At 43.8% G+C, this 23,667-nt stretch overlaps 1 protein-coding gene and 1 long non-coding RNA gene across 6 annotated transcripts in view; one reads left to right on the forward strand and one right to left on the reverse strand.

Moving 5' to 3' along the window:
• Arid1b (AT-rich interaction domain 1B) overlaps positions 1-23,667 on the forward strand; it is a 309,189-nt gene that overhangs the window by 16,824 nt on the left and 268,698 nt on the right. For all 5 annotated transcript variants that reach the window (XM_048354354.1, XM_048354355.1, XM_048354357.1 and 2 more), the window contains exon 2: positions 21,064-21,258. In XM_048354354.1, the coding sequence (XP_048210311.1) occupies positions 21,064-21,258 (195 nt within the window). The remainder of the gene's footprint in view (positions 1-21,063; positions 21,259-23,667) is intronic.
• Positions 4,890-22,019, reverse strand: LOC125357438. Its single transcript, XR_007212155.1, has 3 exons — positions 22,009-22,019; positions 7,187-7,192; positions 4,890-5,063 (listed from the first exon to the last, which is right to left on the reverse strand). It is a non-coding gene; the product is annotated as an uncharacterized LOC125357438 (long non-coding RNA).

Raw genomic sequence — 23,667 nt, forward strand, 5'->3', positions numbered from 1 at the left:
CAGCCGCGCTGCCTTTGGTTTGCAGACAAGCCCTTGGTAGACTGTGTGAGGAAATGTGTTCAGTGCCCATGGCTGTTTGGTGCTGAAGTATTCTTTCTACGAAGTTGGTAGCTCTCAAGCCCAGACTTGCCCAGGCTGTGGGGTGGTGGGGCAGCCCACCTTTCTGCCCTGCATGCAAATCTCAAAAGGAACGACCACAATTCTTAGCGAGTCTTGCAGACCCTCAGCAGGCACCTGGGTCACAGGACCGTTACTAGAGTGAGCATCCTCCCTACATCCAGCCTATGCTCCAAAGGGAAGTCTCACAGCCCCTCTCTCTGAAGACCACAAGTGTAGAGAGAGACCTTGTTGTGATCACTTTCCTTTGCTCCACACCTGTTTTCTTTGTGCTGGCAGAAGTATTTCCATTGGGTTATTCAGAACATATTTCAAGCCCAGTGGGCCCTCAAATACAGCCCGAACTACACATACAGCATGACCCAAAAGCAAAGACAACTGACATTCAGTGCTATGTAATTGCTGTCCTTGAGGTTGGATGGAGAGCTCAGAAGCATCTGTACCTCTCAAACTCCACAAAAGAAGGCATCTTACCAGTTCAGCAACTGACAGAAACGCTACATACCACACCTTAGGGGTAGAAAGACATGGACCCACAAGAGTTCCACAGCATCCTGGGAAGCAGAGGGTTTTGGAAGGATGGTGTGCACAATGCAGTGATTTCTGAGTGTGGTGAGTGTAGGTGGGGTATATTGTGGCACTGGCATGTAGACAGACTCACGAAAGTGGTCAGGGCGGAGCCAGCTGCTGGAGACCTAGGTGGGAACAGAGAAGGAGGACACCTCAGGTGGATGGGAGACCAGTGGTTTTTGTTGTTGTTGTTGTTTTAAACTTGGAGGCGGTCAGGCACTGATTGCACACGCCTATAATCCTAGCTCCTCAGGAGGCTGAGATCTGAGGGTCAGGGCTCCAAGCCAGCCAGGGCAAGTAAGTCTGTGAGACTCTTATCTCCAATTAACCAGCAAAGTGCTAGAAGTGGAGCTGTGGCTCAGAGTGCTAGCCTTGAGCACAGAAGTTCAGGGACAAGAGTTCATGCCCTAGGACTGGCACAACAAAACAATAACAGAACCGAAGCCTGGAGGAGAAAGCGAGCCTGTGCTTACTGCCAGCGCTCTCTCTGCCTAGGCACTGTGCAGAAAAAGACTTCTGCCCCACACTGAGCTATCAGCATCTTGGGTGCTCTCTTTATCTCTTTGGGCAATTGGATGGTCCCTTGAAGAGGTGTGGCAGCTGGTTTGCAGAGACATCACTGGAGACCTGGAAAAACTTTTTAAAACAGTGCTCATTGCATTTGGGGACTCTGCCCTGAGGCACTGCTCTTGGGTTAAGGCCGAGTCCTGGAGGAGGAAAGGAGGTTTTCCTTCTTGCCCTCTGGTGTCATGTGCCTGAGAGCGAGGCACATTTGGTGTTGGACATTAAATGGGTGTTAAAGTGGTCATAACACAGGAATGTATTTTCTACCGCGTGTTTATAATGAAACCACTTTCCATTACTGCTTAGCTATGTGTCCCCTTACCAATATTACAGATAGAGGTCAGATACCCTCTTTAACTTGGAAGCTCAAAGGGAAATGATTTGTTTTGCTATTGTACGGAATCATTAAGTATTTAATAGTGATATAAAGTAATTTGTTGAACAGTGGATAAGTGTCAAGCCAGTGCTAAGAATGCCACGTGCATTTTCTATGCAGTAAGTCCTGGTATTATAAGTTGTCCTATGGGGGAGCAGCTAGAGGCCCAGCTTGAGTGGGTCCCTGCAAGCTTTGAATCCAGAAAGTGGAGCCCAGGTACTCTGCTCCCGCCTTCTGCAATGCATTCCTCCCAGGAGGCGGTCTGTATACTTAGTTTGCTTGTAATCATGTTATTTGACACTCTATGATGATATTGGAAAGGCTGAAGGAAGCTTGCCCCTTCCCACCAGAGGACATCATTGGTTAGAGAGAGGCACTTCCTCCTCTTGAAGGGCATCCTGGGAGATGTGGCTCTAAGGCACTCGCCCTTTTTCCCCCGTGGCTGATGTTACTGTGCTTGACCCAGTGGTAGCAAGCCTGTTTGGGCCATAGCAGTTTATTTTTTCATTTGAGGAGACCGTGAAAGGGATGTTTACATTTGGGCTCATTTTCATTATCATTGGCTTCCAAAGGGAAAATCAGGATTGGGACATGAGTAACATGACCAAAGAACTTTTTTTTTTTTCCCCTAGAAAAATCTTCCTCAGTGTTAGAAATATACTGTAGAACGCCTCTGTCCAGTATGGTAGTAACTAGCCGTGTGGAGCTATTTAAAGTTAAATAAATTAAAAGCTCAATTCTGCGTTTTTGTAGCCACTTTGTAAGTGTGCAGGGGCCGGGGATATGGCCTAGTGGCAAGAGTGCTTGCCTCATATACATGAAGTCCTGGGTTCAATTCCCCAGCACCACATATATAGAAAATGGCCAGAAGTGGCGCTGTGGCTCAAGTGGCAGAGTGCTAGCCTTGAGCAAAAAGAAGCCAGGGACAGTGCTCAGGCCCAGAGTCCAAGCCCCAGGACTGGCAAAAAAAAAAAAAAAAAAAAAGAAAATATATGTAAGTGTGCAGTAGCCCAGACAGCATAGATCTAGAACATTCTCAATCAGTGTGAGAAGTTCTGGGGGACAGCACTCTACAGTCTTTGCTTGTATCTTGTGATATTTATGATTTAGGCATTTGGACACTGCACTATGTTTTTAGTAAGTGTAAAAGGTAAGCTTCTGTTGTTTCAAATGGCTGTCAATAGGACAGCATTTGGATTATTATACTTGTTGATGTCATCAACAGTATATACATGTACATAGCAATCTCAAATGAAGAGGAATTGAAAGACAGGGTCTCCCTGTGTTGCCCAGTCTGATCTTGAACTGCTAGACTTAACAACATCATCCTACTTAAGGCTCCCAGTAGCTGGGACTACAATCATCTGCCACCAAACCTGACTGTACTTCCCTTAATAGGAGAGAAAAAGGTGCTGCCATTTGGAACTCTCTTGATTTTGTTTCCTAGTCACCAAAAAGTACATGTGGCACTGCTTAGTGTGTTTTCTTCTGCAGTGTTTGAAAGATAGTACTTGATTTCTGTCTGTATCACAGAGTGAACTTTAACCCCTGGCCCCATAGTTGGAAGAGGTTTTGCATTTTGCTGTGGAAACAAATCGAATTGCTTTCTCAAGATGGACTAAAATGTTTTAACTCTTTATAGCAAATGAGGCGTGAAACAAATTGTCAAAAGACCACATTATTGCAGTGCCTGTGTTTAGCTGGCTGGTGCTACAGGCGGAAGGTGTGAGGAGAGCAGATAATGTGTCAGCAGCGCCTCTCTCCTCCCCTGCCCGAGTTTTCACAGCTTGTCTTTGCTGGAGGACCTCAATCTGTGTCAGAGAAGTCAGCCCTCCTGCAAGTGTTAGATTCCAGTCTTGCTATGAGGTGTGATTAGGAAGTGCTGTAGGCTAGGATTTGGAGGAATCCACTTCCTGTTTGCAAACATTTGACTTGACAACATCATTGCAGGAAATAAAGCTTGATTTAGGGGTAAAGTTCTTCATGTTCAAATTTTTGTCTGTTCATTTAGTGGATATTTTCTACTTAGAATAATACTTAAAAAGATTTAGTAATTTGAATAACAATGCTCAAACCTAAAAGATAATGAGGTGTTTAAGTTATCTATCTTTTGGGGAGTGGGGTGAGAAGGACAGAGTCCACTGTACAGCCCAGGCTGGCTTTGAACTTATAGTGCTTCTTCCCCAGTCTCCTCCATGCTGAGGCTAGAGGCCTGTGTCACCATACCTAGCTCAAGTCAAGTGCTTTTTGTATTTTGTATTTCAGGGTCTGGGTGCTGCCCCTCAATTTGTTTGCTCAAGGCTAGTGCTGTATGACGTGAGCCACAACTCCACGTCTGGCTTTTTGGTGGTAATTGGAGATAGACTCTCATGTACTTTCCTGCTGGGGCTGGTTTCAAACCATGATCCTCCCATCTCAGCCTCCTGAGTAGCTAGGATTATGGCAGGTACCTCCTAGGCCTTGCTGGAGTCGTGGACTTTTAACTTGTAAAATGCCAAATGTTGATTTAGGAAGGGCTAGCAGTGAGAAAGGGAGCTTTCATTACTCCTTCACTCTTCATTTTGAAGCTTCTATTTAGGTTCTTAGGTTAGTTTTTCTTAACATGTAGAAAACAAAGTTACAGCTTTCCTAGCCCACTAGGACTTTTAATTTCAAATGGAGGTCATAAAAAAGGCAAAGGTAGTTCTTTGGTAAAGAATGGGAGGGGGGGAGAAGTTTCAAACAAAGAGAAGAAGCATCTTGCTTATGCAGCAAATACACTTTTGTATATTTCATATACTTTTTATTCCTGATACGTACATGTTGAGTATGAATACTTTTTTTCAGAAATTCCTTGTAAAAACATTATAGCAATAGGTATTTGTAATAATAAATCGACTGCTACAGCTTCGGGCATCTTTGCTTTCCTTTTATTGTACTGACTTATTAGACTGACTCTAGTTTGTAGAGGTGGTTGGATTCTTTGTGTGATCATCAAGCCTTTATGAAGAAGGTTTAAGACCCAGCATTTTATGTTGGAATGCAGTGCACATTAGTGAAGTTATGTAATAGGCGTTCACATATATTTCCTGTGAGTTTTCATATCCAGACAAGTAATGGGATTTCCGAAGATGGTAGTAGATGCTACTTGCCTTTTTTATTGTTGGTTGTCAGGGTTTGGATACTGTCCCTGAGCTTCTTTGCGCTCTAGGCTAGAGCTCTACCACTTGAGCCACATGCCATTTCCGGTTTTTTGAGTGGTTAATTGGAGATAATTGTCTTATGGGGACTTTGCTGCCTGGGCTGGCTTTGAACCTCAGTGCTCAGATCTCAGCCTCCCAAGTAGCTAGGATTACAGGTGTGAACCACTGGCACCCGGCTGCTACTTCCCTTTTTAAGAGCGCCTCAAAACCATTTCCCGTCTCTCCTTTTTTTTGCATTCTCAGGTTGGAGCTGCCTAGCTACATCTGGAAGATGGCTTACGCTTACTTAGACTCTGCTGTTTTGTTTTTGCACTTATTTCAGTCTCTCCCTCTCTTCAAGTGAGACATGCTTTTTTTTTCTTCTTCTTTGGCTGTTTGTACTCCTTCCCTTTTGCTTGTTGCATCCTCACCAGCTGCTTACACCCAGTGGATCTGTGGCCAGCCTAGGGTGGGCCTACACAGCAGTTTTCTTTGTGTCTGTTGTTACTGTTTCTTAATCCAAATAACTGTTTGATTCCTTTCACTTTATTTAGGATAGGGATAGCTGCACTTAAATTACCTGATTTTGTTTCCTTTTTCTTTTTTGGTGGTACTGGGGTTGAACTCAGTGCTTTGTGTTTGCTAGGCAAAGTGTGCTATCACTTGAGCCAAATCCAAGCCCTTTTTTGCTCTAGTTATTTTTCTGATAGGGTCTTATGTTTTTGCCTGGGCTGGCCTTGGACTGAGAACCTTCTATTCATGCCTACTGCATAGCTGGTATTATGGGCGTACATCACCACGCCAGGCTATTTTTTTTTTTTTAAATTGGGTCTTCCTGTGTTTGTTTCTTGGGCTAGTCTCAACCACTATCCTTCTGCCTTCTGCCTTTCAAGTATGTGAGATTACAGGCCACTGGCCTACATGATTGAGGACCAAATTAGACAGGGTTGTATGCAAAGTGTACGGCACAGTGTAAAGGAGTGTCCACTGCTGCTCACAGCTGCGGCTGTGGAATTCCTATAGCAGAAAATGTTTCTAAAGACCACCCATTGATTTTTGATTGAATTGATAATCAGGGGAAGACCATAAAGAGCTTTGTGGATCATGAAAAGAGGATTACATTTTATTATAGGCAGTAGAAGTCAGTGGAGGATTTTATTACGATGAGAGATAGTGATTTGGCTGGCAACCCCTAACCCCCCAAACCAAACCAAACCAAATAACTAAAAAGACCCTTTTATGTCTGTCTGAATGTTCCTATCTTCTTTCTCCCAAAAACTATACAATTTAAGAACTAGGCAGTATTGCTAATTGCCAGTGTTTATGAAGTGACATGTATTTAGAACAGGAGCGTAGAGCCCCATTGTGGGTTCCCTACTCATCTGCATCCTGCCCCTCACTTGCTGTGAGGGCTTCCACTGTGCTCAGGCTGCAGTACACTCCCGAGGCTCTTGGAGGCTTCCCAGGCCCAGTCAGGTATTCTGGGGGTCAGCCCTCTTTTTTTTTTTCTTTCTGGATTTGATCATGGTTCCTTGGATTGGGGTTTTCATTCATACCTGCCAGAAACACTGTGCCGTCATCGACTCTTCTGGGGTCTGTGCTTGGTGGGGAAGGGAGTAGACAGGAGACACTCACTGTGATTGTCTACCTCTGCCACAGCCGTTCTGTAAACTGGGGTTCTTGTGGTGGTGTTGAGGATTGGATGAGGTGGTGTGTGCAGAGCACAAGCACACATAACAGTGCTCTGTTATAGCACCCAGTGTGACACAGAAGCATCCCCAGGGGCTGGTGTGGATTTGCCTGGAGGGATTTCCCCCATGAATTTAGATGTCCTTGGAGGAAAACCTTTTCAATGCAGCATCACCTTTGCTTTTATTTTCTTTCTTTCCCATACCTGAGGAAAGGAGGGGAGAGGGAACAGTTACACATTTTGCAACTTTGAAACCTTTTGATGCTATTTTTTTCTTTCCAGTTTTAGAGCTCATTCCTGATTTGTGTATGGCTACTCTGTTTCCAAAATGTTAGCTGGATTAGGTTCAGTAATCATGGTTGAGTTTGGTTCCTGATCCTTAAAATAGGGGTTGAGTCAACTGCTATGAGGTTGTGCTGCCTAGGTCCTTAATAAATAATGAATGCGCATGTAGCTCATGAAGAAACTGGAAAACCTCTGAAGAAGCAGTGGTCTGTGGTATTGGGGAGTACTTGCAGTGCTGGAGTCCCAGACATGGCCTTCCTCACGCTGGTGGTAGCGAAGTCCTCCCTGGGCTTCGCTCCCATGCCCAGCCAGCTTGGAGATGTGCTATACACCACTGGGCCTTCCTCCTATAAACACGCTGCCCCGGAGAGCACATCCATAGGCTGTTGTTGTTTGCATCCCATTTTTGACCCAAGTTCCAACCTGTTTCTTTTTTATTGAGAACTCATGCAGATCTTCAGATATTTATTTATTTTAACTTGCTTGTCATAGATGGCAGAGCTGAACCCACAGTGTCCTAACTAAGGACCCAAGTTGAATTCAGATGGGGTCTTTTACAACCATTTCTTAGGTGTCAGTCTCAGGCCTTAGGATGATTAGAGGTGACTTGTTAGGCGTCTGGCCTAGAGTATGGGTTACATAGAAAATATTTTAGGCCTGATGGGCCAGATGATGCTTGCTTCACCTCCTCATCCTTGCAGATGTAGCACTAAAGCAGCTATGGATGGGGGAAGCTGAAAACTCTGGATGCTGAGGTTGGAATTCCTTGTAATTTGCAATGTGTGAAATACCCTCTTTTGGGGTATTTCCCCCTGCTATTTAAAAGTGTAAAATAATATTCTTAGCCTGCTGGTCTTATAAAAACAAGCGATGGAGCACCTTTGGCCTGTGGACTGTAGTTTGCCAACCCCTGCACAGATTATACATCTTCATTTCAGGCCCTGCCCATATCTCATGCCCTGTCTCCAGTGGGGCACCTTTGTTCCTACTTCTCTGTGTTCTCAGGGTCTTGGCCCAAGTAACGGCACCTAGCTGGCTGGATCTGGAAGGGGTGGAGGCTCTCAATAGGAAATTGATAGCAAGATGCTCGCCCAAGTTAGGTTTCATGGTTCCCCATTCACTGAGTGTCTTCCATTTACTGCCTACCATTTAATGGAAGCTTCTCATATTCTAAGCACCGTGTCAGTTCCTTAATATTTTTCCCCCCGAAGTTTTGATTTTTTCAAATTACCAAAGTATATGTTAGGTGACTATATTGTTATTAAAAGGTTTTTGGGTTTTTTTTGTGTTTTTTTGTGTGTTTTTTTTTTTTTTTTTGCCAATCCTAGGGCCTTGGACTCAGGGCCTGAGCACTGTTTCTGGCTTCCTTTTGCTCAAGGCTAGCACTCTGCCACTTGAGCCACAGCGCCACTTCTGGCCATTTTCTATATATGTGGTGCTGGGGAATTGAACCCAGGGCTTCATGTATACAAGGCACGCTCTCTTGCCACTAGGCCATATTCCCAGCCCATTATTAAAAGGTTTTAAGCTGCAGGACAAGCATATATATTAGCATATTTAAAACCTTTTCTTTTTTTTACTGCTTCTACTTTCCAGGAATGTCGAATATATTTAATTCTACTTGCCTTTTTATTTCATGACACTGCATGTGAACAGACATGATCATATAAACAGAAGTGCCAAACATAAAATCATGCTGCAAGAAGTCTACTGCTGGTCTTTTCTTGTTGGCATTTCAGAGTGGTTCGTCTGCCTGTTTCCTTTGGGAGAGAGGAGTGAGGGGCAGGAGAGGCTTTCCGTTGTCTTAAGCATTCTCTGAACAATGACAGTTACAGAGTCCTTTTCTCCTGTGGACCACTGGATTATTCTGGAAAGCTACCCCTTCTGAGGCAGTTGACAAGAGGACTTGCCTAGAAGGGTCGTCACAGATTCTTCAGGCCTGAGCCCTGTGCGAGTCCTTTTCAGGCACCTCCACTGTGGTCCCAGGCCTGCTGTGTCATCTGAGTGTTGTCCATACTGACTTCTGATCGGACCCTGTTGAAAACACCCAGGCTGTCACGGTGAAAGTGTGTAACCAGTGGTGCCTTCACCCGGTTGTTTCCCAAAGCAGAGGCAGAGCTCTCAGAACAAGTGAATTCAGTAACTGAAATTTCAAAAGTAGTTGTGAGAAGATGAGAACATTTCCTATTTGGAAGGCATCAGCTGGATTTTTCTCCCCCTTTAGTTATTTTCATTGCAACTGGTCTGCTTCAGAAATAACAATGGGGAGAACGAAAGGAAGGCTAGATGATGGAATAATGTAGTAGATCCTGCCCACCCCCCATGAGACAAGGTCTTTCAGGCTGCCCCTACATTTATGAACCTCATGTCTCAGCCTCTGGAGTGTGAGATATAACATAGATCTTCTCTTGCCTCTCCTTTTTAGGTACTAAGCTGATATTCTGGTCAAATGTAGGCTCTGACTTCATAGGTAATATTGCCCTGTGGTATACATGCCTATGTGGGCCCTAGCCTAAATTGGCCACTAACTCGGACAAAAGTCAGTTCTCATAAGAGAGAACTTGGATTCATACTTTTTTCCTTTCATTCTCTTCTATACATACATTTTAAAATTTTCTACTGAAATTTGAAAGAATATATTTTAAATATTCTAGCTCTCCATTGTTAAAGGACATGTTTAATCTGTATGCCAAAGTTGCAAATTGAAATAAAAATTCTTGGATTGTTTGTTAGAACATATTCATTAGTTGTGCAAATTCTCTATTTGAACTTAGGGTCTCTACTTGCTAGACAGGTATTCTACCACTTGAGCCACATTTCTAGCCCCAAATTCTGTATTTATATGCTTTTAAAATGTAAAGGAATATGCTGCTTTCTTTTGCTGTAGTTTTTGCTTGATAGCAGGAAAGTTTAAAAAAAAATTAAATACTTTTAGAAGCACTAAAATCCTTGAGTACAGTGTTAAGGATTTTTATCTTATTGAGCTTTGGGAAAAATACCTGAATTTGTATTGTACATTTGAGTTTGCTTTATCTGTGATACTCTAATTAAGCTATCAAAAATCACATGGCTTCCCAAACATGTGTCTTTTTAGAGATTTTTTTTATTCATTCTTGCTGTAACTAGTTGATTTGCTGTTATCCCTTTAAAAGCAAAGCGCCAGTGGCCTAGCTTTGTCAAGAATGAGAGGTCTTCATTTGGGCTTCCTTCACAGTGCTGCTGGGGGGGGGGGGGGTTGAGCTACCACATGAGGCAGGCCGGGTCTCTTGAGCTGGGGCGGGGGAGGGGGGAGTGGGAGGGGGGGCGCGGGAGGGGGGGTGCGTGCTGTCCACCGCCCCCAGCCTCCTGACCACCAGGCAGGCAGCACGTGAAGTCCGCATGCTGACTTGACTTGGGGCGCTACTTGTGCTTTATGAAAGACAAGGAAAGGTATTATAATGGGGTGGGGGCACTTTGCTGATCTAGAAACCCGGGCATATATTAAGCTGTCTTCCTTTCTAAAAAGAAATTTTGCTGTTGTAAAGTTTTAGCCCCATTTTAATTTTGAAATCGAGATGAAACCTAATCCCTGGAGTGCTGTTCCACAGTTGCAGCATAATCTTTTCATATGATACCTGATTTAGTTGGAAATAAATTAGTAACTGTGCATGCTTCAAGGAAGCAATTTAATAAACAGGATTTTGGAGAAACCTAATCAGAATTGTAAAATGATACTATGGAATTAGTTACATTACATAGAATTACTTACTTAGATGGAGCTGGGCAAATCTCTGCCACCACTGTCAAAGGCTTTACAGATCTGGCTTTTGTCATTTAAAAAGGTGGGGATAAGGGGACTTCCTTTTCCTTTTAGTTTGTTAGTTCATTCTAAAATGGCTCAAAACCAGCCTTTTTCAAGTCCTTTGGATGGAGGCCAAGTAGACCAAGGAGCTGGCTGTTGCGCTGACAGGGTCTCTTGAATTAAGTTTAACATACTGGGGGCAGCCAGCTGTTTGGAGGTGTTGGAGATAGGCAGCTTGTTATATGGTAGCATGCAAAGAGCGAGAGATGTAGCCCTGAGTTGAGGTTGTTGGAGATAGATTGGGTGTGCACAGATGCATGCACACACACGCATGTGCAAGTAACAGTCCTGGAGATTGAATTCAGAGCCTTGCTTTCTTGCTTGACTTTTTTTTTTAAGCTTGCAGCGGGTGCCCTACCACTTCCAGCTGTTTGCTAGATAGTTTGAAATAAGAGTGTCTCAGTTGTTTGTGTAGGCTGTATTTGAACGTTGATTCTCAGATCTTAGCCTCTTGAGTAGCTAGAACGATAGGTGTGAGCCATCCCTGCTAAAGTTGAAAATTTACCCAGCAAACCCACATGGCAGATAGCCAAGGACTAGGAAGCAAAGCGGTGAAAAGACTGGCAGGTGGCAATAGGCTCTGACTTAAACCTCTGGCAGCTTATTAATGTGTGAAGTAAAGGCAGCGGAGATAAACAACTATTTTAAGTCATTGTCAGCAGTCAGGTATGCACTGTTAAATAGTTGCAATTAGTTTTTAACACCAATTTTCAGTTCATGATATTCAGATATGCTTTCTTGCATGTTTCCATGGTTTGACTTAGAATTTAGATTTAGACTGACCTCTCAAGTATATTTGAATTGCCATATTAAGGTGACATATGTAAGGGTCTGGTTATGAAAAATACACAGTTGTAGCACCTCCCGCAGCCCGTTCTGCTATGTGGGAGGAACTGGAGCTTTCCTCCTGGAGGGCGCGGTCTTCCTGTGTATCCTCCTGCGGATGGAGCCAGCACTGCATCCTGACTGCAAAGTGAGGGCTGCTGCGTTTGTCTTTGCCTGTGAATTGGTCTCTGCTTTCCAGGAGACAGGTGAAGGGAACTGAGCAGAGCCCCAGTATTCCAGCACACCGCTGCCCACAGAGGAGAGAGCCCTTACTCCCCCTGCTGGTCTCCATACACCCTGGACCCAGCAGGGCGTCCCTGAGTCAGAAGGGCTGTACACCTTTGCCTGGGTGGGAAAGCAAAGAGCTTTTAACGCCTTTCTTCTGGAACTGTTTTGAGTCTTCTGGCCAGTGACATGATCAGAAGGAATCAGCATACCATCCCCAGTCCTTTGAGCAGCAGCAGGCCTTACTCTTTGCTGCAGAGCTTACAAGGATGGAGCAAGAGGCAGCTATGTAAAATGCATGTTATTGCTACTGAGCTGCAGATTTCGATTTCTTTGCTTCATAGCAAATTCATTGGCTTGAAGAAACTCACATTTCTGTCTCAAGAGTGTTAGTGGGTCAGGAGTGCAGGCTGGCCCAACTGTGTCTCCTGCACAGGTCTCTGAAGGCTACACTAGGACCACCTAGCTACAGTCTCTCTAGAGACCCACAAGGGAAATCATAGCAGCTTGCTTCTTCATTGCCCCAACAGGGAGAGCCTTTCACTTTGAGGAAGGTCTGGCCTCCCTTTTAATGTGCTCACCTGATTATGTGCTCACCCTTTTTGAGCAGCAAAGCCAACTGATTATGCACTTGAATTGCATCTGCAAAAGCTCTTCATTCTCGCTGTATTTTCTGGGTTACACGGAAGTTACAGGTCTTGCCCATATTCAAGAGGAAGGAATTTTACAAAGCTGTAGACACAGGGAGGCTTGAATCCTAGGGAACCCATAGAGAATTTTGCCAGCTACTAGTCGTGTGTTACAGATTAGTAAAAAATAGTGGTTTGTGTTTGTAGTCTGCTCAGGCTGCCATACAAAATGCTACAGACAGGCTAGCTTAACCAGTAAACATTTAGTTCTCACACTTAGGATTGTGACATATGAATTTGGAGGTTGGCAGCCCAATTTACCAACTCCATAGTGGGTAAGCGTTTTCTGGTGGCATTTTGCTCCTGTCAGAGAGTATTAGTTGGACTGGTTTGGAGAAGGACAACTTCCCTAAAGACCTTGGTCAATGGGGGGAAATCCTGACTCCATTTATTGTAGCAAGACCCTGGGCAGGTTACCTGCTAAAGGATGTGGTTTCCTTCAAGTAGAATAGTGGCTGGCACCATTAGCAACCACCTTGTAGCATTTGTTGGTATTGGCTGTGTCATGTGTGAACCATCACAGATTGTTGAGCTCACAGAGTAGATATTTGTTAAATGTTACTGGTTATGTTCAAGCCTGAATATTCCTGTGTATCTTGTTCACTTTTTATTTTCTACTGTGAATGATGAGTTTCTAATGAATAACCCATGGGACTTTATTTTCCTATCCTGTGACTTTTACAAGCTTGTTTATACTGTGGACGATTTGTATATGTATTTTGTTTCCTCTGTTAGTGTCTGTTTCTTAAAAGTGAGAGAGCATCTCAGGTATCTACTGTTTCCACAGTGCTTTCCATATTAATACTTGCTCATTTAAAAATGTATAGATGGGTGGGTAAATGGATGTGACCTCATTAAGAACTTGGTCCTCTTTTATACATGTCCTTGTTTTCTATCTGTGTTCAACTTATGACTCCTGATAAATACAATTTTCCTCACACCTCTCTCAACATTTAGATATATCCTTCCTAGAGACAAACCTCAGCCTCTCCACCTCCCTTGGAAAGCAGAAGTAGGATTTTTCCTGCGAAGCCTAAGCACACCTTCCATATGGTGTCTTAGAAAGCAGTAGGTTTCCTCCCTTTCCAAGTGGAAGGTTGTATTCCTGGATGCACATTTACAATTGCACTCACGTTAGCCCCAGACCTGTTTTGGAAGCATCCGTCATCTTTTCCTCTTGAAATTACTGCTCAGTAGTGTGTGGCACACTGTGGACCTTTGGTGCAGGTGGTGGGGGCACTAGCATACTTAGGAAGGTAATGTGCATCTGGTCTCTAGAGGAGACCTCTTTTCATTTCAAAGTGACCCACTTAAAAGCGCCTCTATCTGGAATTGCATGCTATCAAGTGGGGATTGTTGTAAGTCAGCCTCTCTGAACATCATGGAAATGATCTTAGCTTCTCCCAGCAGCTTGGCTTGGCATGGCCAGTCTTGCTCTCATGCAATGCTGAGGGTGTGGGAAGTTTCAAGCCTCTGTGAGCTCGAGGGGCAGGAGGGGCTTGTGAGGACCTGGACATCCTTTCTGAAAAGTAAATTAGTAGCAAATACATTTATGCTTACCATAAGTGCATCTGAAATAAGATTATGCAGGTAGTACAGGAGAATTTTCTACTTAGGGGTGGATGATAGCAGTATATTTAAAAAAATCCTCTTTCCCTCGTTTTGTAGTCCTTGGATCATTTTCTCTCAGATGAAAGTCCTTTATATTCAAATTTCTGCTAATTGATAGACAGGTTTTTAGGTGAAAATTCACCAACTATAATAGACCATATTATATACTAAGCAAGAAATTAGATAATAAAAATGTATACCTCACAGTAATAGATATGCACTTAATTTTAAAAAGATGAATAGGTGTTTATATGTGTTTTGAGTATGCCTTAAACAGATTTGTCCTAGTCATCAATTCTTAAATACAGTTTTTAAGTGAAGAAGTGAAAAAGCAGAGAATGGAGGAAGTTGACATGGCGTTTTCTGGTTTGAGATGGTACTGCACTTTATCTTAATGTGGCTGGAGCACGATGTATATTTTGTGATGTAGGTAGAAATTGAATGGCTGTACTATTTGGAGACAGTAGACATCTTGATGTTGGTTCATTTGGCAGAAGGGCATCTATCTGAGCTCGGACACTTGTGGCTTGGCTTCAGGCTGAGGGGTTCCTGTGACCTCCTCGGTTTTCTTCCTTTATCCTTTCCTCCCCTCATTCATTTCTAAAATAGAAGTGCCTTTCATACTGTCAGAATTTCATGTTGTGACACCTACTCAGAAGTTATGACAGCAGGGTAATGACAGCCACTGCCTCCTGAGAATCAATCAGGCAATTAATTTTGTAAATGAAATGCTGATTATACAAAGCTTCACATGAGAGGCCCAGTGATTAAAATCAATTTAACAAATTGTTTCAGGTGGGACTTGATTAATAATTTGCCATAAATGCTATGGATATATGACCAGCATACTTTGTTGCTATTACTTTCTTGCTATATATAAAATCTGCAGGTGAGCTCTGTGTCCATTAGGTAGAGCTTTAGGTTAATTATACTTTGTCTAGACCTAGCCAAAATGATATGGCATACCCAGTGATATTTTTGTATCATGCATGTTCATGTTTCTAATGTGTTGTGCTTATTAAACAGTTACCAGGCAGGCTTGAGTTCACCTAAGTTAAACAGGCCTTTTGTTTACATAGGACACTGTAGACTTTTCTTATTTAGATAATGTATGCTATGAATCTTAAAGAGTGGCAGGTGCTTTATAGATATTCTCCATTCTTAATTGCAGTAACAGCAATCAGCATAGCTTGGGAAATGTTTTAAGAATACTATAAAGAGTGACAGTGCAGAAATTTAAAAAATAATGCTTGCTTGGGAGCATTGTAATCCTGCAGCCAGGAGAAGTTGCACTTAAAGTAGGAGCCGTGGGGTGAGATGTCTGCAGCTTCACATACCAAGCATTGAACATTTACCAACCAGGCTTTGCATCAGGTTTCGTAGTTGTTAGGACTGACAATGGACGTCTGTAGGACAGCCGTACAGTATTATTGAGATCAGCACAGAGTGGCGAGGGTCATTTGCCATGTCCTTACAAACCTTTCTTGCCTTAAATCTCTATTACTGTGGGAAATGTACTATGTTACTCCTCTCTTTTCAGTAAGAACCTGCCACTAGGCTGTCAGGAGTGGCACATGAATATGAACTACACTGCACACTTAAAGATAGAAGTGTTGGAGAATGGTAGAACTGAAGTTAAAAGTTTTTTTAATTTCTTGGGGTGGCAGCAGTGACAAATTTGGAAAGATTGTTATTTTCCCAAATAGATTTATTTTCCCTTTAGACCCAGTTTACATTCAAATAAGCAACATATATGTACTTTTGTTTATAAAATTATGACATTTTCTAAATTAAGTGTAAAAATATAGGCAGTGGCTTACTCGTTGAACTGACTTAGTAGCTGCTAAGCTGTAGATGACTAAGCTAATAATATATATTTTTTTGCTAACTTAGAAAATCAGGCAAAACCTGGAGAATTGAGATTGTCATACTTTCTGAGCTGTAATGCCTGTGAGCTATCCATTGGTGGTTGGGGCTGGCATTCATTTCCCCTACTTCATTCTTTGTATTTGTGGGGGGCAAGCTAGATGAGGGGCTTGTGAGTCAATTAGTCAAAGCTATCACTGTGAGCTTGAGTGTTCTGAGGTACCCTGCCTGGGGCAGTTTTCAGGGAGCCCTTCTTTAAGGAGTGATTCACCGTTGAGCTGACATCTGTACAAAGGTTATTCTTGGTGGAAAGTGTGGTGTCTGAATACTTAAGAGGTGAGAGCGAGGGGTTTTTCTAGAATCCACTGGAGGCCATTGCCCGTGGAGGAATGCTGCTTGAGGGGGTGGAGGGAGTTGGCTGAGGTAGAGGGAGAGCCGGAGGTGGGACTGGCTGGGGTACCTCTCCCCGGCAGTGATGGATGGAGCAGGCATTCAGAGAGGTGTGCTGGCTGAGAGTTTCTGGGCTCAGAAACCGCTCAAGGGAGGCCCATTTGGACCACACGGGTGCAGGGATGGCACAGCAGCTCTGACCTGTGTGGACTTGGCGAGCACAGGTTGGTCGGCAGCGTGCACAATCCTTTGCCTCTGCCTATTGGCCATCACCAGACCACCTAGAAAGCCTACTGGACTGGACCCTGCTGGATTTGAGGAAGCCATTGCTCGCTCTAGTCAACAAATGTTATTCTTGCCAGGCATTTTACTAAGTGCTAGGTGTGCAAAGATGAATCAGACAAAACTTTCTCCCTTAATTAACAGTTTGTTGTAGAGACAAGAAAGTAATTATTGAGTGATTATTCTCTGACTTCAATCCACTAATTTCTTAAGAGGAAAATAGAAGAGATTTAAGAAGCTCTTACTATGTGATAAATCTTGGCTGGGCATTGTATCTTGTCATGTTCACAAGGGCCTGGGTTTGGTTTCCAGCACACACACAAATCAAAAATCCTGTTGTATCTCATTTAATCCCAGAGCAACGTTCTAGTGTGAGTTACTCTAGTCAACGTTCAGCCTACGTTATGGTAGCTAATAAGTATTATAAGCAAGATTCATTCCTAATGTGCTGAATCTAAACCCTGTGCCTTTCTCTGACATCCCTTAGCATCCAATTCCGTTTTTAAACTTTGGACCACTTACTTTGCATGTTAGAAGATGATAGAGATTGAGGGCAGATTTGAATCTGGTGTTTACTAGTAAGAATCATAAAGGGTAGGAATAGTATATGCCTTAGTTTGTGTCTTTTTTTTTTTTTTAATTTGGTGATACTGGGTTTGAACTTAGAATCCTCCAGATCTCTGTTTCCCATTATTGAGATTACAGATGTTAGCCACTATACTTGGCCTTGTGTCAGTCGTGTGTGTGTGTGTGTGTTTGTGTGTGTGTGTGTGCGCGCGCGCATGTGTGTTCTCTGGTACCAGGACTTGAACTCAGATCCTCAAGCTCTCACTTGCTTTTTCACCATTTGAGCCACAACTCCCATCTGTCATTTTGTTTGGTAATTAGACATAAGAATTTCTTTGGCTTTTCTGCCCAAGCTGGATTTGAACCTTGATCTTCCAGGTCTAAGTTTCTGGAGTATCTACAGGTATGAGTTACTGGTGCCCACTCAAAACTTTTTTTTTTTTTTTTTTTTTTTTGTGGTGCTGAAGGTTCTACTCAGGGCCTCGTGTTTACTAGACAGCACTCTACCACTGGAGCCATGCCCCCGGCCCTGTGTGTCAGTTATAATGATGAGCCCAAGGCTCTGCTTTCCCTGTACCTTCCCATGTTGGTACCAGTGACACGGATGATGATTCCGCTGGGAAGAATGTCAGGCTAGGAAGCACAGGCAGTACGTGAGATGTCAGAATCAGGTTCTAAAAAATCTCAGGGTGCCAACACTGACAAGAATGAGCCAGTTGAAAATAAACATAGGGACATTCCTACCACTAGCGCCACCTACCCAGCTGTCTGATTCCCCAGAGACGGGAGGTAGGGTTGAGGAACAGCTGGTTTGGGAGTGAGGGCTCTCAAGGGAACATGGATTTGTTTTATGTGTGTGTTTGAACTTTTTTGTTGTTGTTGTTGTTGGTTGTGGGGCTTGAACGTGGCCTAGATGCTATCCCTGAGCTCTTCAGCTTAAGGCTAGTGCTCTCCCACTTAGAGCCACAGTGCCACTTTCGGTTTTCTGGTGGTTAACTGGAGTTGAGTCTCATGGACTTTGCTGGCCTTGAACCGTGATCCTCAGATCTCAGCCTCCTGAGTTGCTAGGATTACAGGTGTGAGCCATCGGCGCCCCACCAGTTCATTCATTTTAACTCCGATCTTTCTTGGTGTAAGAAAGTTATGTAGTTAAAAATCTGAATTAGTGAATTTGAGCAGAAGTGTTCTTTGTGGGAGGAGGACCCAGAGCAAAGCATCCGTTTTCTGCTGTGTTGTCCACCTAGTTGGTCCAGGTGGGATCAGTGGTTGGCCAGTCCCTAGACCCTTCAGGCTGTGTTCAGGTGTTGTCTGCAGAGCCCGCGTTGTTGTTGTTGTTGTTGTTGTTGTTCTTCTTCTTCTTCTTCTTCTTCTTTTTCTCTTTTTCTTCCTCCTCCTCCCTCTTCCTTCTTCTTCCAAAATTAACTAACTTCCTCCCTTCCTTCCTCCCTCCTTTTCTTCTTCCTTCCTTCTCCTTCCTTCTTACCTCCCCCCCCCCCCCCCGCTTTTCTTCTCCACTGCCTGCCTTGGGATTTGAACTTAGTATCTGTCATTTCTAAGCTACACCCCAAGATAGGTTCTTGCTTCCTGTCCAGGTGCATACCTGCACTACCATGCACTCATTTTAGGCTTGTCATCATAGCTGGGATGACAAATGTGTACCACTCCGGAGCTTCTTTTGTTGAGATGGAGTCTCACGAACCTTTTTCCCCAGGGTTGCTTAGAATCACAATTTGCCTAACGTCAGCTTCCCCAAAAGCTAAGATGATAGATGTGTACTGCTATGCCCAACTTTGCATTGAGATGGAGATTCACAGCTTTCCTACCTGGCTTGGCTTCCAAGTGTGACCCTCTTGATCACAGCCTTCCAGACAGTATTATAGGTGTGAGCCACTAGTGGCTTTGTGTGACCACTGGTCATCAGGATCTTGCTGTCTCCTTCCATTATAGAATCTCCAGAACCAGCCATCGAGGCTGCCTGTATTTATATTTGTAGTATCGGATCCAGTGTACTTAGTCATTAGTGAAATCATTGCAATCAAATCATCAAAACAGGCTGGGTACCTAAGAAGCAAGAAGGGACCATGGCCGCCTGCAGTGTGAGGTCCCAGTGCTGGCGCCCTTCTTTCCTTCCTCTTTATAACTTACTTCCTGGTGTCCTGGTTTCCTTCCCGGACTCCACAGCGGTGCTGTCCTTTCCCAGCAAAAGCAAGCATTTTCTAGTGCGGTGTTAGCACACCCTTTTAACCTTGCTGTAGGGGCCCCTGGGCTGTGTGTGTGTTTGGCAGGCCTGTCCCCCTACCCCCATGTCTTCTCTCCCATGTCATCTTCCGCTCTTTTCTGACCATTCTTTTGGCGTCTTTGTGGCTCCTCCCCCTGCTTTTGCTTCAAGTATTGATGTTCTTTAAGAATTCATCTACCCATTGTTTTCATTGATTGTGAGATAGTCTTGCTGTGTAGCCCAGGTTGGCCTTGAACTCATGATCTCTGCCTCAGCTTCCTGAGTACTAGGTATACAGGTGTGGTCCCAGCTCTTTAAAAAATATATTTTTTCTGAATATATGGTTTGCTTGCTCCCTATTTTTTGGCCAGTGTTTATTGAGCATTTGCCGTTTGCCAACCATACCACTTGACTTATGCCCTGGAAAGCTAGCAGTGACTAGAACAGAAATGTCCTGTCCTCCACAAGCATGCTTCCTTGGCATGCTGACCTCCTTACTCCGTCTCTAGGTCAGAGCTAACTCCCAGGCTGACTCATGGACACTGAGTTCCTAGACATCCGCACCTGGATTGCTCACGGGCCCTGACTTTCTTCTGTATCACACTGCTGGCTTTCACCCAGCAGGGGGTGGGTCCCTGTCCTACTGCACCTTCTGTCTCACCTGCACCTGATCATCTGTCTCTCACTTCCCAGTCCCCAGGACCTAAATGTGATTGAGTCAGAACTTACCATTTCCTAGTGCTGTTCCAGTTCAGGACCTCACCCTGACCTTCCCAGTGTGGCAGCCCGTCCTGCCTGTCGTGCTTTCTGCCGTTTCCCCAGCGAGCCACCCTATGCCTGACCACACGCCGTCAAAGCACTCGGCCTCTCACCCATCCCTAAGTGGCTCACTCCTGTTGTGGCTCCTGCCTCCTTCAGCTTCTTCCCTACTCCCTCCTGATTTACTTGTGTCAACTGCTTGCATCTCCCCATCCACGCCAGGTGGTGTGTCTCCAGCCCCTCCTCCCCCATGTACCCTATAGTCCTGTACGCAGGCCAGGGTACATGGCCTGTACACATGAGGGATTGATGCTGGTTTGGGAGGAAGGAATGATCTCTTGAGTTAGGCCCTGCTTAGAGATTTCCTCCCACTGCTCTGTCCCTTTAATGATCCCTGGTGTGAGGGCCCTACTGAGCCGCTGGGAGCCTAAATGGCCTTGGCCTTGAAACCCAAAGTCTGACTCACAGGGCCAAAAATAAAACTCAGAGTCTAGTTTTGAACTGGTTATGTTTGGTAAGGTGCTTCCTTTTGTGGGGAAGGTGGCTTGTGACTCACAGTCTGGGGCTTACTGCTGTACACTAGTGATCTTCGGAGACTTTTACCCTAGACATTTATCTAAAACCCATTCTTTCGCCTCAGTGAATGCTTGATCAGGACTTACCGACTCAAGTCTGGAAAAAAGACATTGTGTGTTTGCTAATCACCCAGTCTCCTTTGCCCTTATTACTAATAAGTTAAAACAAACAGAATGAGATTCACTAACGTGTTAATATATGGATAATAGAATTTTAGATGCCTAGGATGCGAAACTATTTCTTACATGGTTTACTTCAGCTCCTTCATTGTTAAAACCTTCCTAAAAGTTAAAAAAAAAGTCTTTTAAAGTTTTTTTTTCTTAATATTCTTTTGGATGTTTATTTTTTGATATTGTCAGAATTAGGCTAGTTGTTAAAGCATATGTTAACAATAGACACGTCTCTGTACTGAACAGTCAGTTAATAAGCCTATTTCTTGGTTTCTTCACAGGGCAGTCCCATGGACCCAATGGTGATGAAGAGACCTCAGTTGTATGGGATGGGCAGTAGCCCCCACTCCCAGCCGCAGCAGAGCAGTCCGTACCCCGGCAGTTCCTACGGTCCACCAGGCGGGCAGCGGTACCCCCTCGGCATGCAGGGCCGGGCTCCGGGCACTCTGGGAGCCATGCAGTACCCGCAGCAGCAGGTGGGGCCTGAGTTTTCTGTTCGTCGTCTTCTTTCTTAAAATTTTATTACTATTATTATTATTATTTGCTAGTAGCCTTTTCTTTGTCTTTCGCTGTCTACCTGAGATGAGTGTTGAGAGAATTAGGGGACATTTCAGTGATTTTGTATTTTCTTTCAGTTTTCGTCCTTTCTTTTAAAGTAGACAGAGCACCTGTTTGGTATTGGAAAGAAGGGCTATGTCATTTTTTCAGCAGATGACATAGCTCTAAACCTGGCATTCCTGTATTTTTGAGGTCAGAGAGTGTCGGAATTTGAGTTGTAACTACACTGCCTTAAGGTCGATTTTTCAAGTCATTTAATGGTCTTTCCTATGAAGAAATGATCAACTTTGAAAAATTCCTTTTAGTCTCCTAAACAGGTACTTTAATTTCTGAGCAACTATTTCTTCTGTACCCATTGACAAGGTGTCTGTATTTTATTTGAGAATTTGGTCTTGATGATTTGTGTGCATGAATGCTCTACCAACAGAAACTGAATCCTTTGGATCCTTGAGAGTTCATCCTTGTTATGTTGGCCCGAGGAAACATGAAATCTGGAAAAGTCTAAATTAGATTTAGATATGTGAGGGTATTTAGTTAGGAGTTGCTGTGCAGTGCTTGGTGTCTCCTGGGAGTGTGTGGTGTGTTGGGCTGGTGCTGGTTTGCATTTTTTTGCCTCCAGTGCAGGCTAGTCCACAGTGCTGCCTGGTAACCAGGGCTACCGAGGTAACAGCACTTCCTTTGAGCAGAGGCTTCTCTGCATTTGACTATAAATCCTTCATGGGGGAAAACAAAGTTGGACAGACTTAATCTCTTGTAAGTGGATGTGGAGAATGGTTTACTTCACACAGTATACATGAACCTTCATTTGTAGTTTGAGCATTGTTTTTCTTTTCTCTCTCTCTCTCTCTCTCTCTCATCTTTAAGACATTTTTTTGGGATAGAGTCCTACTTGTTAATTTCTTAAACTGCAGTACTGATTATGGAAGATTTTACCTGCAGTTACTGAAGATAAGTTGCTCTGAGTGCTAGCAGCCAGTGGTTGTTTTTTGTTTTTGTTTTTGTTTTTTGCCAGTCCTGAGGCTTGAACTCAAGGCCTGAGCACTGTCCCTGAACTTCTTTTGCTCAGGCTAGCACTCTACCACTTGAGCCACAGCGCCACTTCCATCCTTTTCCGTTTATGTGGTGCTGAGGAATTGAACCCAGGGCTTCATGCATGCTAGGCAAGCACTCTACTGCTCAGCCCCAGCAGCCAGTTTTATACGTAATTTTGTTCTTAATTTTTCCCACATGAATACTTTTGTTAGGAATACTTCATTTTTTAGAGTGGAAAATTTTTAGTTGAGGCAGCTGGTTGTGAGGAGATAATTTGTAATGATGAAAAGGAAGCGATAGAACCTCTGTTTTTGTGTCTTTCCATCTGCCTCTTGCACTCTGCAGTTGATTTGGAGTGAGTATTTCTCTGCTGCTCTGGCTCCAGCAAGGTAGGAAGAAATATGAGGCTGATGTGTAGAAGCAGGGACTTGATGCCTAGGGCCTTACCCTCTTTTCTCAATATGTTACCCTGATGTGAGATTGAAAAGCCATTTTCAAAGGATGCTGTTCAAGTCAAGAACTGAATGTTCCTTCATCTCATTTCAGAGTGATTTAAATTCTTGGTACAAGTGGTAGACATTGTTTTAGTTTGCAGAACAAAAGTGGGAGGCAGAGTAGTGAAGTAATAAGTGAACCAAATATGTAAGGCTAAAAGTAGAGGGCATACAAAATATATAATCTCACCAAGTGCCATGGCTTACACCTGTAATCCTAGGGATGCAGGAAACGGAAATCTGAGGACTGCAGTTCAAAGGCAGCCTGGGCAGGAAAGTTGAAGAGGTTCTTACCTCCAATTAGCCAACAAAAAGCTGGAAGTCTGTGGCTCAGGTGGTAGAGTGCTAGCCGAGCAAAAAAAGCTCAGACAGTTCCCAGGCCCAGAGATCAAGCCCTAGCACAGGCAGGCACGTGTGTACATATACACAGACATAGAGAAATCTCAATTCACATGTAAAATCTCAGTTTTCCTAGCTTCTTGGTTTTATTTAACTCTTGTGACTTTTTTTTTAAAGCCAAAGACAACTTTAAGTTTATTGCTCAGTCAAAGTGTACAGAAAACTGAAGAACAAAATACAGCATCACACACCTGCCACAGGACTCCAGTGTTAATAGTGATGCTTGTGATAGGTATTCCAGTGTAGGAGTTTACCATTGGTATGGTGAGGTAGCCCTTTCAAAATTCTTCCTCATTACCTCCCTCTATAATTTATTTCTCTTAGAAACAAAATTCTCTTTGCCCAGGAAACATTGTTCAAATATTAAAGGCACAGACTGTTTTCGACCCTTGTGACACTTCC

Source organism: Perognathus longimembris, chromosome 9 (assembly GCF_023159225.1).
Source record: "Perognathus longimembris pacificus isolate PPM17 chromosome 9, ASM2315922v1, whole genome shotgun sequence".
Taxonomy (NCBI): domain Eukaryota; kingdom Metazoa; phylum Chordata; class Mammalia; order Rodentia; family Heteromyidae; genus Perognathus; species Perognathus longimembris.